The following is a 14,853-nucleotide window of genomic DNA, read 5'->3' as shown; positions in this document are numbered from 1 at the left end:
AAGTCAATTGTAATCTCTCAAATAAAGTGAAAGGAAGCCTTTTATCCTCTCTCTAGATCGAGAAGAGAATTTCACTTGTTTTGTTAAGGAAATTTTGATAAATAGATAACATCGTAGTGTTAAACCAACAGAATAATATCCTTGAAACGAGAGTTTCATCGTTGAATTATCGCGTGCGTAATTCATAATTCATAATTATTTATTTACAGTATTTTTATTATATTTCCTTTTCTTTGTCATCCACTAAATATCGAAATACAATTTTATCAATAATTTGTTCATTCTATTATCAATAATAATTATCAGTAGTTTACTCTATTATCAATAATTTGTCATATTATTCAGATTTATGTTTATCTATTTATTCATCCATATAATTTCTATTAATTATAAAAAAAACGAGAAAGAGTAAAAAAAATTATTGTTTCAGTAAGATTTTCCTTCGACAAAATTTCGATCCAACGACACCGTTACGATTATAAAATTTCCCAGGTCATCGAGATCGGCCGATCGAATCGAAAACGAGTCGTTCGTTTCTCCGCGTGCGAACAGGCGTATTATAGATATGCGCGGGCAAACACACATCTTCACGGGCAACCGTGATCGACGATGAAGAACCTGGTGGGAGGCAAAACTCTCTCTCTAGAGCTCACAGCTGATCATTAAAGTGCCGTTGGCACAGTCAAACTTTCACGCTCGGCGATACGCGAGCTTCGCGAGCGAGTTGTACATACAAGACCTACGCGCTACCGATATTTCAAGGTCCGCGCTTCCGTCCGATCGACGTCCATCCGGCCGCGAAGCGAGACGATGCGCGAACGGGACGGCGAGATCAGCTGACGCGATTCGAAAATTTAAATTGTCGATAGGGCGGAAAAAGTTGAGATACACTGGAATAGATATATGTGTGACAGAAATCATCGACCCTCCAGTAATGAATTTCTTCGCGAAATAGCTCTGAAATTAGAACCTTACTTTATCGATAGTTTTTGTGCAGCGAAGCATATTAATTTGAATTCGATAATTTCAGATTACTCGGACAAAGATCGTTTTTTTTTGTGTGTGTGGGTGCGGTTCTCGTTGAATTGCAAATTTTACGGACGGATTTGATTAATTATAGCAGATAAAAATATCGAAAAGAGCAAGCGTATAATTTACAAGAATATTAATATTAATATTTAAATGTACAAAAGTATGGACTCTCTTTCTCAGTTTACAAATTGCAGATCGAGGAGGAGAAATTAACTGGACCTCAATTTAAGATATTCAGCTTGAGAGAGACGATTCGCTCATTTACATATAGTATAATTTCACGTGTGCCAAGAAATATCTCAATCTCAAAAGTTTTGAATGAAGACAGACGCGGTGGTGATAGACGAGAGACCGCAGGAGGCGGGAAATAGCATATATCGAATATTTTCAAGATCGAATTATCACCACGGGCGATCGCGCGTTTATGTGAGGCGTGCGTTATTAGTGAAAGTCTGCGTTCAGTTTGAAGATCAGGACTGGCGTCGCCGAGGAATCGGCGTGAAAGGGGTAAAGAAGGTCAGAGGAAAGGAAGGATTAAAGAGTTCTCTTCGCCTTCGGTCCCCGGAGAAAGGAACAGAGTAAATTGAGCGAAAATTGACGGAGTGATCTCGGCGGCGAATGTACGAATTTTTCAACCTCGTACGAGAGATCGGTGTAAACGCGAATCGGTTTTAAAAAGTCTCGCGCATCTCGAGAGCCATCCTCTACTCCGGTACTTCTCCTCGGGCGAATACTAGACCGGAAGAAGAAGTTCAAGTACTCTTGGACGAGTTGCTCAACGCGAGAGGAATGGAAGATACGCGGAAGAGATACGCGAAACTACACCGAAGCTTCTCCTCGAGAGCTATCAAGAGCAAAAAGATTCCCGAAGAATTATTAGATCGAAGTTTAGATCGGATATCTCTTGTAAGATCGTGACTTCGCAGTGTCGCGTCTAAGAAATAAAAAGTCGCCCGCAAAAACATGGATAGCCGATAATAAATGGAGAGATTTTTCACCGAGTTGGTTTTTTGCAAATTGACAATATTTTAAACGGATCGTGAGAATTGGAAAAAAAGAGAGAAAAGAAATATTGACGTTGTCTGATTGTATAAAACATATATGCGCACGTATTATATGCATACAGATCAAAGCGTGCGATAAAGAGTGAAAAGCAACTCTTAAACTGAGTACACTTTTATGTGCGTTTTTTTCCAACTTTTAAGTCGAAATAGAGAGAATCGATTATGAACGAATTAAATCTATATCTATTCTTTGAAGGCGATATAATAAGTGTGATACTACATGTTCGCGAAATTTATAGAAAACAATTGATTTAAGCGGATTTAATAATTGAATAAATATTTGGTAAAAGTATTACGCGATTTTCTTTTGTGCTTATATTACAATTTCGACATTGAGATGAATATCAAAAAGGTATAAGTAAAAGTTTAATGAGATAAGCTCTCCAGAAAGCTCGTCGGCTATCTACTACCTTTCAGCATTTGTAAAGACACTTGAAAACAGCGTGACTCTCTGTTACATAATTAATTTGCCAATCTGCATAAGCAAAACTCGTTTACTCGTAGAAATTTATACATCGAGGAAGAAAGCGAGATCGATAAAAAGGCCGACGAGATAGTTCCTGAATTACACAATCGACAAACTCTATTTCTTCTCTCAACCAAGAATAGAAAGAGAGAGAAAGAGATTAGAAAACTTTATATTTACGATCAATCTTTCATTCGGGAGAGTCAAAAGAATCCATTTATCGAATGGAATCTTGCATAGTGCAGAGAGAAGATCCTTGCAAAAGATTCCGGCAGTAAACTTGGCGCACAAAGCGAGATGGCATCTTTGAAACCAATCGCGCTTGCCGGAACTGAATGAAGATTGAAAGGGACCAGTAAGATTCCACCATAGACATTCAAATTTCAGGTCGAAAAATTTTTTTTCGGCGGTGCATTAGAATGACAATGCGCTTCCTAGCTTGATGAGGCTACTTGTTTATAACACGAGAGAGACTGCTCGTTTCAGAGACCGCAGATCATTATATCGGTGTGTTTGAGGGGAAGAGAGAGAAAGAGAGACAAGAGTGAATTCCCGAAACGCGCGCGAGATTAAGGAGGCGAAGGATGCGCGCAGCATCAGTCGTAGAGACGACCGGCGATCGGGCGAGACACGAAGCGAGAATCACGGAAGGATCGCGATCGCGACGTGATTAATCGGAAGGAAACCGTCCGCTCTTCCTTGTCTGTCATCTGTCATCGATCAGCTGATCGGAACTGACAGATCATCCTTCACCGGTCTCTCGGCTTCATTGACGCGCAAAGGCGCGATCCAGCGAAACGATATGGACATGTCCGCGGTGCCGGACCTATGCGAGATCGTCCTTCTCTGCTGAGAAGGTGTCGCGATATATCCTCGCCGTGAGAAGAGCGAGAGGAAAAGCGAGAGAGCGTCGATAAGCGAGATTATCGAGTAAAGATGACGGGTCGCATCGCCCTCCTTCTGGGCTCCATCTCTATGCTGATCGAGCCTCTGCTAGGATACAACGTCCTGCTGGCCACCATGGGTGGTACCAAGTCTCATACGGTGCCCTTCGTCGCCCTTGGTACGAGCCTGAGTTCGCGGGGCCACAACGTCACGCTGCTGAGCGCTTTCTCCGGTCCCGCGGCGAATAATGGCCTTCACGAGCTGGTGCCGTCGATCCTCGAGGTGATTTACGATTCTACTCCCGCACAAACTCTCGATACCCCTGTTTCCTTCCTCCTCTCCTCGTTCGGGGGGTAAAACCGCGACCCTCCAAAACCACCGCGGGCTATCGCTCTCTCGCCGTCCAATTTGGCTCTTGACCCGGCTAATTTTATTACACGCAGTGTAATTTACCAGTCGTGTGTTCGCTTATACGATACTCTCGTTGATTATCTCCTTTCTTAAATCTCTCGTCTACGGACTTTTTATTTATATTTTTTTTGTAGGATATATAGGCGGGGCAGCTTTCGAGCTTTATAATGGAACATTTCGAATAATATTAAGATTTATCGCGCATTGACTGTAAAAGTCAAGAGATGCAATGGGAATAAGCTTTTGAATGTTTTCATCCTCTGTTCGTAAAATAGCAATAATTTAAGAAACGTTAAAAATTTTTTTTTTTATATTTACCCTCCTTTCTTGTACTAACATTTTATTTCTACTGGAAAAATTTACAAAAGTGTCTTAAAGATAAATCCTTTTTTTTCTGTGAAACTATCTTGGGGAAGACACGACCTTCGAAGTTTGATCCCCGAGCTGCGAAAGTTGGACGGATCGAAATTCAAAGTTTTTGGATTAAAGTGCCGAGAAAGAAAGATTTATTTATTATCCTCGCGCATAATTCTCACTGCGCAGGCATACGTCGAGAACTTCACGTCCGAGTGGGACCTGGTGGGCGCGAGATTCCGGAACGAGCTGCCGATCTCGCCGTGGGACGCAATGAGATACGGCTGGGAGTCCTGCGAGGCGTTGCTACGAGACGCGGCGTCGACTGCCGGTCTGAGAAAACCGGATGGCAATCCGCGAGCGCGATGGGACGTGGCGGTCGTCGACGGCGCCTTTCCCGAGTGTCTGCTGGGGATCCTCCACGGCGAGAATGTACCGACGATAATGCTCAACACGGTAATAAGCTGTTCGCCGAACCGCAAAATCCGTGACGGAATCTCTCTTCCCCCTTTCTCTCACCCCGAGTAATTCAAATTCTGTTGGAGAGCTGGCTTGTTTCCCTATCTCGCTGTGTCAACAGTCGACTCGGCTTCTACTTTAATTACTTGTGATGTGTATAATTTTACTCATTATGTATATATAGATATGTCAATCATGGAACGATTAAGATGGATTAATTCGTATATATAAATTGTAGATAATACAAAAGAGTGATGCAGGATTATATTGTAATTCTGAATCGCGCATCTCTTTATATTAGAATTATCGAGATATTTTAAATATGATGATGCAATAACATTTATAATATATATAAAATACATATAATATATTTATATATATTATATATAATACATTTATAATATATTATATAAAATATTAATTTTTTAATTACTTTGCATTTACTAATGGTTAAATATCGATAAGCTAATAATTGCTTACTTCCTGGAAAAGCCTAACAACTTGAAATACGAAGCTTAAAGTGGATTTTTCATATCAACCCCAGTCAAAATTTTATCCCTATATTGAATTCTTAATTATTTATTTTTATGAGAGAGAATTCTAGAAAATTTCAATATATTTAATTTATATAAGAATTGACTATTTTGTACATCAACAATTATTAACAAAAAGTTTTTTATTTAATGATTTAAAAGAGAAGGGGCAAAACTATAAATTATAAAGTAGTTAAAAAAAAAGATACTTTGAGATTGCTAAATATCAAAGTAAATATTAGATTGAAAAAAATAGATCGCAAATACGAGACTTTAACTCGAGAATGAGATGTTCGAAATAATAATGACGTAAAGTTCCTTCTTTTTACTGCACGATTTCATTTACCGAAAATATATATAACGATGCCAAATAATTATATACATATATTCATCGTGATTATCTCACGAATATGGAATGTACAAAAACACAGCTTGTTTGTCGTATCCTGACGTTTACGTGTATAAATGAAAAGCAAACGATGAATATCGTGTTATTTTCGCTCGACTATGTGTAACTAATATGACGATGCGCGAAATAATCGCTTCCTTGAATAAATAATTTATATACGTCTCTCTCGAGGTGCTAAAATGGTTTTAGAAACTTACGAGCTAAAGTTAACTATTTTGTTTGTATATCGATTTTGCGCTGCTTTCGTCATTCGTTTGTTTAATGACGATGCGTGATTATAAGCGAGTTTTTACGATGATGGCGGGTCGGCGCACTTTTTTTTTCACTTAAAAGAAGAACATTATTTTTCTCCGATTTTTCTTCTCAAAATTGACTCGTAGAAAATCAGTCGCATTTGACGTGCATCATTAATAATGGAACAACGATATGTTATGTTGTGCAGGTGGCACTTTACAGCGGATCCATTACGCGACAAGGCAATCCGTCACCCTGGTCGGTGACGCCGTATTTCGGCAAAGCGATTACGCAAGATATGAACTTTTTCCAAAGGGTCCAAAACGTGGCGGCACAGTTCACTTTGAAAATTATGCATTGGATCACAGTTTCCATTTATCTTCGGCCGACTCTTCAGAAGTATCTCGGTGAGCGCTTGAACTGTCAACTTTTCGCGCATTCTTCTTTCTTCTTCGTTGACGTTTTATTGGTGAAAGTTAGCGCGCTACGCTATAATATACATAATCTCGTGCACACATCTCTTATTTGTAGTCGGATACTCGGTAACTAACAATGAGCGTGGTGATTTTTTTGCTTTTGACAGGTGATCATATACCCGACGATCTGTACAGTTTAACGGCGGAGGTCCCTCTGACTTTGCAAAACAGTCACTACACCGTGGCCGATTCCGTGCCCTACTTGTCAAACGTCGTGAACGTCGCTTGCCTTCATTGTAGACCGGCGATGCAATTAAATTCCGATTTGGAGTCCTTTCTGCGACGTGGTAATATTCTTCTTTCCTCTCTTTCACTTTTTATTTATTTATTTATTTTTATTTTTTTCGTAAAATTCATATTTCTTTAATTAGTTGCCTAAAGCTTTTATATCTCAGAGCGAAACTATCGTGAAAAATAACATTTTAAGCATTTATTCGTATAATAAAATATATCTTTTTTTTTAATTAAAATATTTTTTATTAAAATATTAATTTTATTTTATTTAATTTTTATTAAAATATTTTTAATTAAAATTTTTGTAAATAAATGTTGTATACCTAGAGAGAGACAATAAAAATCACCAATAAATTTATATTATTTTAAGTGATTAATAAAACTGCTACATATTCGCGCTCTTTGTAATTGATTTTAGATTCCTTCCAGCGTAAAATTCTCTCGTTTAAGCTTCTCATGTCAGTGTGACGACATTTCTTGCATATTACATAAGGGATACCATATTCCATATTTTCGTGTCACGTTGACGCGTTATCTTTCCCTGCGGTGACTCGTGTGACTGCAGCAAGATTGCAAGATAAAAATCTCGGACTAAACGCGGACCGAGATGTTGAGCAAATTTCTGCGCAGGTTTCGTGTTTGTCTCGATGGGATCGTCGGTGCAGGCTTCCGGAATGCCTGAGGCTCTACGGCAGATCTTCGTCGCGGTTTTCTCCGCGCTACCGTACAACGTCATCTGGAAGTGGGAGGGTGCCAAGATCAAAGATCTACCGGCGAACGTGAGAACGGCTGCCTGGTGGCCGCAGCAGGAGCTCCTCGGACATGCCAAACTCCGGGCCTTCGTTTCCCACGGCGGCCTGTTATCCCTTCACGAAGCGGCTTATCACGGCGCCCCGACCCTGGTCCTGCCGGTCTTCTGCGATCACGATGGAAACGCGGCGCAGGCTGGTAAATCATTTCTTTTCGCGGTGAAATTTATCTGCCGCGGCGAAAGAATAAAGGCTGATCGAAAAAAGCTTCGTTTTTCTTTTCAAGAAACTAATAGAAATGATAATAACATATAAGAAAAGGCTACGGAATTGATTTATCATTGATTACGATGACAGGATATACGATAAAAATAGGAAAAATAATTCGAGTCGAAAGAAAAAACTGTAAATTAATTTAAATAAAATTAATTTTAGAGAGTTTTATGTTTTTACATATTATAATTCGTAAAGAATATATTTCAAACATGTAGTGTCGATAAATTATTTTCATTTTGGGATTTGGTTCAGTATATTTTCGTGTATTTATTTAATGCAGATAAATTGGGTTACGCTCTGGTAATGGATTTGGCTGGTATATCCATTGGTACACTTCACGAAGGTATACTTGAAGTCGCTGCACTCCACAACAATTCTTATCGAGAAACAGCTAAGAAGAGAAGCGCGTTGCTACGAGATCTTCCGATTGATTCCAGAGAATTGGCCACGTGGTGGGTAGAACACGTTGCCAAGCATGGAGGAGCCGATCATTTGAAGAGCTCGATCAGGTAATATTTTTTTCCCAACATTATTATACGCTTTCATTCTACTTCTAACCGTTTGCATCTTTTTAAGAAATGGTCTCCTATTCTATATAATTTTGTTTCATCTTGTAATATCTCTTTTCTCTTCTTATTTTCTCACACATCACTCTCATACTATTCTCACTTACTATACCCTCTGGCATTTTTTATACGTCTCATCTTAAAATATCTCGCTCTTATCTTTCTCTCTCAACATATACATATATTCTTTATATTTCTTATTCCATTATTTTCTTGTAGATCCATTTTATCTTCTTTAATCCACATTTACACATCATATATTTTTATTATGTTTCCTCTAATGCATTTCCTCTTCTCCACATTCTTCTTATACTGTAACTATTTTTTTATATCTTGTATATCTTGTGTATTCTTATAAACTCTTCTTATATAACTTTATTAAATATTTTATTTCTTTCTTCTTTTCTCAATTTTTTCCTTTCCTTTTTACTATATTCCTTTTTACTATTTTCTTATTATTTATTTTCCGTAAACTTCATTTTATAATTTTTTAATTTTTCTATGCTTATATTATCTCCCTATCCGATTTCTTGAAAATTAAATAGATGCACATCAAAGCCCAATATTTACATCAAGTATTTCAACTGCATCTTTTCTAGCTCCTTATATTCTCTCCAAATTTTTATTAAAATTATTAATGTATTGCCAAAATTATTAAAATAAATTATAATATAGAATATATTGAGATATGTTCGATATAACAAATAAAATCTCTGATGATGTACAGAATCCTCGTAACGATCGCCACGATTTTTAAGACACTTATCATAATCTGACAAAAAAAGTCATCGACAGATTAGTTTTTAGTCGGCAACAAATTACAATAATAAAAATCAGCCAAACATTTTTTGTTCGATAAAAAACACGGTGGTTTCATCTAAAAAAGTCAAGATGATCTTGCTTTTTTATCAAACAAAAGATGTTGGGCCAATTTTTATTGTTGCAATTGTTGACGATTAGAAACTAATAAATTTTATGACTTTTTTGTCAGATTATTATAAATGTCTTAAAAATCGTGGTGATTGTTACGAGGATTATCCTGTATATCAGAGATTTATTTGTTATATCGAACATATCTCAATATATTCTATATTATAATTTATTTTAATAATTTTGGCAATATATTAATAATTTTAATAAACATTTGGAAAGAATATAAAGAGCTAGAGAAGATGCAGTTGAAATACTTGATGTAAATGTTGGGCCTTGTTGCGTGCCTTAAAAATCGTGGCGATCAAAAACCATTCTGTACGTGCAAAACTGGAGAAATTACATAAATAAAATAAAATGTTTTCAGATACATGAGCACGATCCATTATTACAGTATGGACGTCGCAGTATTTTATATATTGAGTTTAATCCTGATAATTTACGGACTCAAGAAATTGTGCTGGCGAGCGGTAATCAATCAGGATGTCTTCAAGAAGAAAGTAGACTGACAACGAGAGACTATAATTTCATGGAAAATCTTCCGTCAAATTTATTTTATTTATTATAATTAATTTTATATAATTTTATATAATTAATATATTAAATAATTTAATTAATATTAAAATACGTTTAATTGGGACAAAATGGGAATTATAGAAGAGAGTTTTTCGTTCGGCATACAGACTTTTTTTAAAGATCTCTAATATATTTATACGACAACATAATTATAAGTTATTTATAATTCAATATAATAAACTTGTTTAATTTGTATACATCTCGTCTCTTTGTTTATATAAGTAAATTTAAAAATTTATAAATATAAAAGGTAAGATACTTTTATATCTAATATAAAGTGTATAAGTATATTGTATATATTTCTTCTCATTACGAAATGTTTTAATTGCTGATATAACAGGATTTTACCGGAAGATGTTATAGCTGTGTGGCGACTGAATAACAGCTGTTATAGCAGTAATCATGAAACTGCGCTTTCTACATTATCCACATTTTTAAATAAATAATAATAAATTTTACGTTCGTATAATAAAAATCGTTCATTATTATAATGCTTCACTTACAAACTTAGAAATGATCGATATTTTGATATTTATAGATTGTGCGTGTGGTAAATTTCTGTATTAACGTCACCTCCGATTTGCCTTAAAATTTACATGAAGCTTTCTTTTAGTGTAAAATGAAGATATATGATGTTTTTAAGCCGGGCAAATAATATGTTGTCCATGGGAAAAATCATAAAGTGGCGCTTCAAACGCTATTCGCGTTTAGGAACATTTGCAATGAAATTTTCAGTTTTTTATTAGAAAATATAGTTCTAAATCAGAAATAGATTCGGTTAGATTATATCTTCCGAAAGTGAAGCCCCCCCTTCCCGCCCCCGTAGGAGGGACGAAACCAACTGTGTCCATGTATGTACTTTGCAAGATTCACTTCATCTTGCAAAGTATACATGCGTGGACACAATGGGTTTCGCCTCTCCTACGAAGGAAGAGTTCCACTTCCGGAAGATACAACCTAAGTAAATCTATTTCTCATTTAAAACTAATAATTAAGAAAAATTATTTTTGTGGTGGGATGCAGGAAGGGAGGAGAGAAGCTCAAAAGACAAAAGGTTCCTAAACGCGAAAACGCCACATGGCGATTTTTCCCAAAGACAACATATTGTTTGCCCGGCTTAAAAACATCATATCTTAATTGTAGATGAAAAGGATGCTTCGTGTAAATTTTGAAGCAAATCGGAGGTGATGCCGTTAACATAGAAATATACCTTTCGAGTATATAAAAGCATTTACGATTTCAAAAATAATACTTTTCCCAGAGATCATCGATGTCGTCCAAATCTATTAAAGATAAGTCGCAATAAAAACACCATATCTGATCTAAATTGTGGAATAAAATCCCCCCTCTGCTAATTGCTTCTTAGGGTAATATTTCATTCGAGACCATGATGCAAAACTTTGAAGATGAGCTTGATAAAAGCGATACTTTTAAGATGCTTACTACACGAAATGCAGTAACGTAAAAATATTAAGAATAATATGAGTGAGGCCTGAATGAGGTCTCAAATGCTTTCATATTTCGTTCGTAAATTTTACTCGAGTTTAAAAAATTATAGCATATTATTCGAAACGTATTATTATTTTAATTTTTATAACATTTATTATTTAAAAATTTAACTAGCAAAAATTAACGCTTTAATCAGCTGATTTGTGATTAATATCTTTTGACAGAAATCAGCTGATAACTGTCAAAAATTTTAATCGAGTTTAAAGAATTATAACATATTATTTAAAAAATATTATTTTAATTTTTATAACATATTCTTATTTAAAAATTTAATTAGCAAATTAACGCTTTAATCAGCTAATTTCTGTCAAAAAATATTAATAAAACGTTAATTTGCTAATTAAATTTTAAAATAATATCTTATAAAATGTAAAATAGTAATGTTTTAAATAATATGTTATAATGCCTTATTTGCAATTAATATTTTTTGACAGATATCAGCTGATTAAAGCGTTAATTTGCTAATTAAATTTTAAAATAATATGTTATAAAAATTTAAATAATAATATGTTTTAAATATGTTATAATTATTTAAACTTGATTAAAATTTTTGATAGTTCTCAGCTGATTTATTCTACTGCATTACAGTAAATTCCTTCGCTTCTATTTGTTTTCCTTTTCGGAATATGTAATTTCGGAATATATATATCAAGAAGAATATCAACAGAAATTTTGTCACAAAGAGACAAAATGTTTGTGTTTCGTAATATATGAATTTCGAGATTGCATATATTGAGCTATTTCTATATTTGCTTAATTGCTTGAATGTTTTTTCTGTCCACATAATTAAAAAAATTAATGCGCAAGTATAATATAATGCGAACTAGTTCTATAATGTGAAATAGTTCAGTTTTGTATGCAAGTTAAATTTTCAATTAAGAATATCATGTTTCAATTTTATTTTTTATTTATCTTGTTTCTAAAATCAACATTTGTTAACTAACTGCGTGCGATCAAGCTATTAATAACAGTTTCATATTGACATAGAAATTGATCGAATAAAGATTATTAATTATAAAACATTCGTAATATAAATTTATTGTAAAAGTATGAATTAAAATAATGAATTGTGTGTTTAATAGTTTCAATAGTTTAGTGACGAAAAATTTACATTATTCTTTTTTCTCTATTCCAAGATTGAGCAATTATTTTTATAAATTTTATATTATAAAAAAGAGCAACATTTTGGATGATTGAGTAGAAGATTTGACTTATTAACCATAAAAAAAATACTGATATATATTCAAGAAAATCGGAAACAAAATAAAATCGATAATAAAATCAAAAAAATATAAATAGCAATTAAATGTTACTCAAAACAAAGATGCATCGTTTAACAAATAATTTCTGAAATCTTTTTTTATATAAAGTTAACATATAATTTCTTAACTCTTTTTTCTCTCGGAATTGCGCTCTATAGTTAATTTCTGGTGATTAATCTAAATCTAACATATAGAGATAATGTTATATATGTATATATGCAATAAACTCACCGATACGATGCGTAGCAACGAAGCTCTATAGTACAAAGCGTTGATCTGTAACATATAAAAAACACAAATTATATGAATACAAAATAGTTTTCAAAATAATCATACATATATATAATAAATTTTGACTTTATAAATTATCTAATTATAATAAAGTTTAATGTAATAAAATAATGATGTATTATGAAAATAAGAGGTCCCTTATATATTTTGCGATTCCAAAATTCGCTGGTAAGATATTCAGTTATTGCAATCGCAAGTGTGAATTACGTAAACAGATTTCATAATAAGCTTCGTATATTACGATTATCAATACTTAGGCGTATATTTTTCTAGAATCAATAAATAATGATATAAATAATTCGACTCACATTTCGCCGGCACCATTTTTCCTCTGCGTCGAGAAATGTCCTCGTAGAAGCGCAGCTTCGAAACACTTTACACTCGCGTTACTTTATTTCGTTCGCGACGAGCGGCGACGCCCGGATTTTAACCATCACAATCTTCGACGCGTTTCGGTAAAACGTGAGAAACGCGAGAGCTTATTCGCGCACGACCGATGCTCCATTTTCGCGTCGCCGCTTTTTTCAAGGCCAACTTCTCGCAGGGCCTCATCGAACGACGACGGCGACTTCCCCGCGACGCACTCAGGAGTCGCCGATATTCCCGAATTTGCGCTACATTCACACTATAATACACTTTCACATCGTTCGTAATCAACGGTCGCACGTTTCATCGCCGAGAAAGAGAGAGAAAGAGAGAGAGAGAGAGAGAGAAAGAGAGAGAGAAAGAGAAAGAAAAAAAGAGAGAGAGAGAGAGAGAGAGAGAGAGAGAGAGAGAGAGAGAGAGAGAGAGAGAGAGAGAGAGAGAAAGAGAGAGAGAGATTCACGAAAGTACGAGTATTAATTAGTATACGCCGTTAATTATCGTATAAATCCGATCGCGTCGCGTGTACCGACATCGCGATCGCGAGCGCACGCGCGAAATTGATCCCGTCGGCCGGGAATCTCGCGTAACTATTCGTTTATTACTGATTACTGATGCCGGTCAGTGCCAGGTATGGAACGCGCAACACATCGCGACAAGATGGCCGAGTGGAATGGAGGGGGTACGTGCGAGCTCGGCGGCCCGGGCAACCCCCACCACTCCAATTTGGCGATCTTATCGCGACGTGTTGCACGTTCCGTAACTGCAGTCGCAATCGCGATATCAGTACACGGGACGCGATCGGATAATTAACGACGTAAAAATACTAATTAATACGTACTTTCGTGGACCGACGATGAGCGCGCGACCGCTGATCACAAACAATACGGAAATGCAGGCAGCATTCTAGATTGTGTTCTGAAATATATCCACCAAAATGCAGCATTCGACCGACCAATCAGAGACCGAGGATCTCTTTGTCCTGATTGGTCAATCGAGCTCTTCGCGCGAGGTGAATACATTTCCGAACATAATCTAGAATGCTACCTTCTTCACTTCTTCTGCACTTTCGAATTGTTCGTGATCAACGGTCCGCACGCTCATCGCCGCTCTGCGAAAGTACGAGTATTAATTAGTGTCTTTACGCCGTTAATTATCGTATAAATACGATCGCGTCGCGTGTACCGACATCGCGATCGCGATCGCACGTACGAAATTGATCTCGTCGGCCGGGGAATCTCGCGTAACGTGTTAGTTTTTCGCTGGCAATTTGGAGACGCAATACGAAGTCGTTTGTGGGCGAGGGGCGGGGAGGGGGTAGGTGCGAGCTCGGCTCGGCGTCCCCCTCCATTCCAACTTGGCCATCTTGTCGCGACGTGTTGCGCGTTCCATAACTGGCACCAGTAATAAACGAACAGTTACGCGAGATACCGGGCCAACGAGATCAATTTCGCGCGTGCGATCGCGATCGTGATGTCGATACACGCGACGCGATCGGATTGGTACGATAATTAACGGCGTAAAGATACTAATTGATACTCGTACTTTCGTGAATCTCTCTCTCTCTCTCTCTCTCTCTCTCGGGGATGAAACGCGACCGTTGATTACGAACGATGTGAAAGTGTATTATAGTGTGAGTGTAGCTCCAATTCGGGAATATCGGCGACTTCTGAGTGCGTCGCGAGGAAAGTCGCCATCTTCGTTCGATAAGGCTCTCCGAGAAGTTAGCCTTGAAAAAAGCGGCGACGAGTACTCTGCGTTGATACCACTGCTT

The 14,853-nt window shown here is 36.3% G+C and overlaps 2 protein-coding genes across 5 annotated transcripts in view; one reads left to right on the top strand and one right to left on the bottom strand.

The window, feature by feature from the left end:
* Positions 1–14,853, bottom strand: part of LOC145941913 (uncharacterized) — a 246,211-nt gene that overhangs the window by 133,540 nt on the left and 97,818 nt on the right. For all 3 annotated transcript variants that reach the window (XM_083048334.1, XM_083048327.1, XM_083048328.1), the window contains exon 2: positions 12,657–12,701. The gene's annotated coding sequence lies outside the window, so the exon portion shown is untranslated. The remainder of the gene's footprint in view (positions 1–12,656; positions 12,702–14,853) is intronic.
* Positions 702–9,786, top strand: Ugt50b3 (UDP-glycosyltransferase family 50 member B3). Of its 2 annotated transcripts, none has more exons than XM_083048379.1 (8): positions 702–931; positions 1,031–3,729; positions 4,402–4,668; positions 6,056–6,254; positions 6,431–6,610; positions 7,188–7,505; positions 7,863–8,091; positions 9,446–9,786. In XM_083048379.1, the coding sequence occupies exons 2-8, from the start codon at positions 3,499–3,501 to the stop codon at positions 9,585–9,587; spliced, it is 1,566 nt and encodes a 521-aa protein (XP_082904505.1). In that variant the 5' UTR covers positions 702–931; positions 1,031–3,498; the 3' UTR covers positions 9,588–9,786. The 2 variants fall into 2 exon arrangements, with proteins under 2 accessions (XP_082904505.1, XP_082904506.1); XM_083048380.1 differs by having other exon boundaries at positions 702–1,938; positions 2,601–3,729.

Source organism: Prenolepis imparis, unplaced genomic scaffold (genome assembly GCF_030444845.1).
Source record: "Prenolepis imparis isolate NDT839.2.m4 unplaced genomic scaffold, iyPreImpa1.0 SCAF_10, whole genome shotgun sequence".
NCBI lineage: Eukaryota > Metazoa > Arthropoda > Insecta > Hymenoptera > Formicidae > Prenolepis > Prenolepis imparis.
The sequence above is the reverse complement of the archived record's forward strand: the minus strand, read 5'-3'. Positions and strand labels throughout refer to the sequence as shown.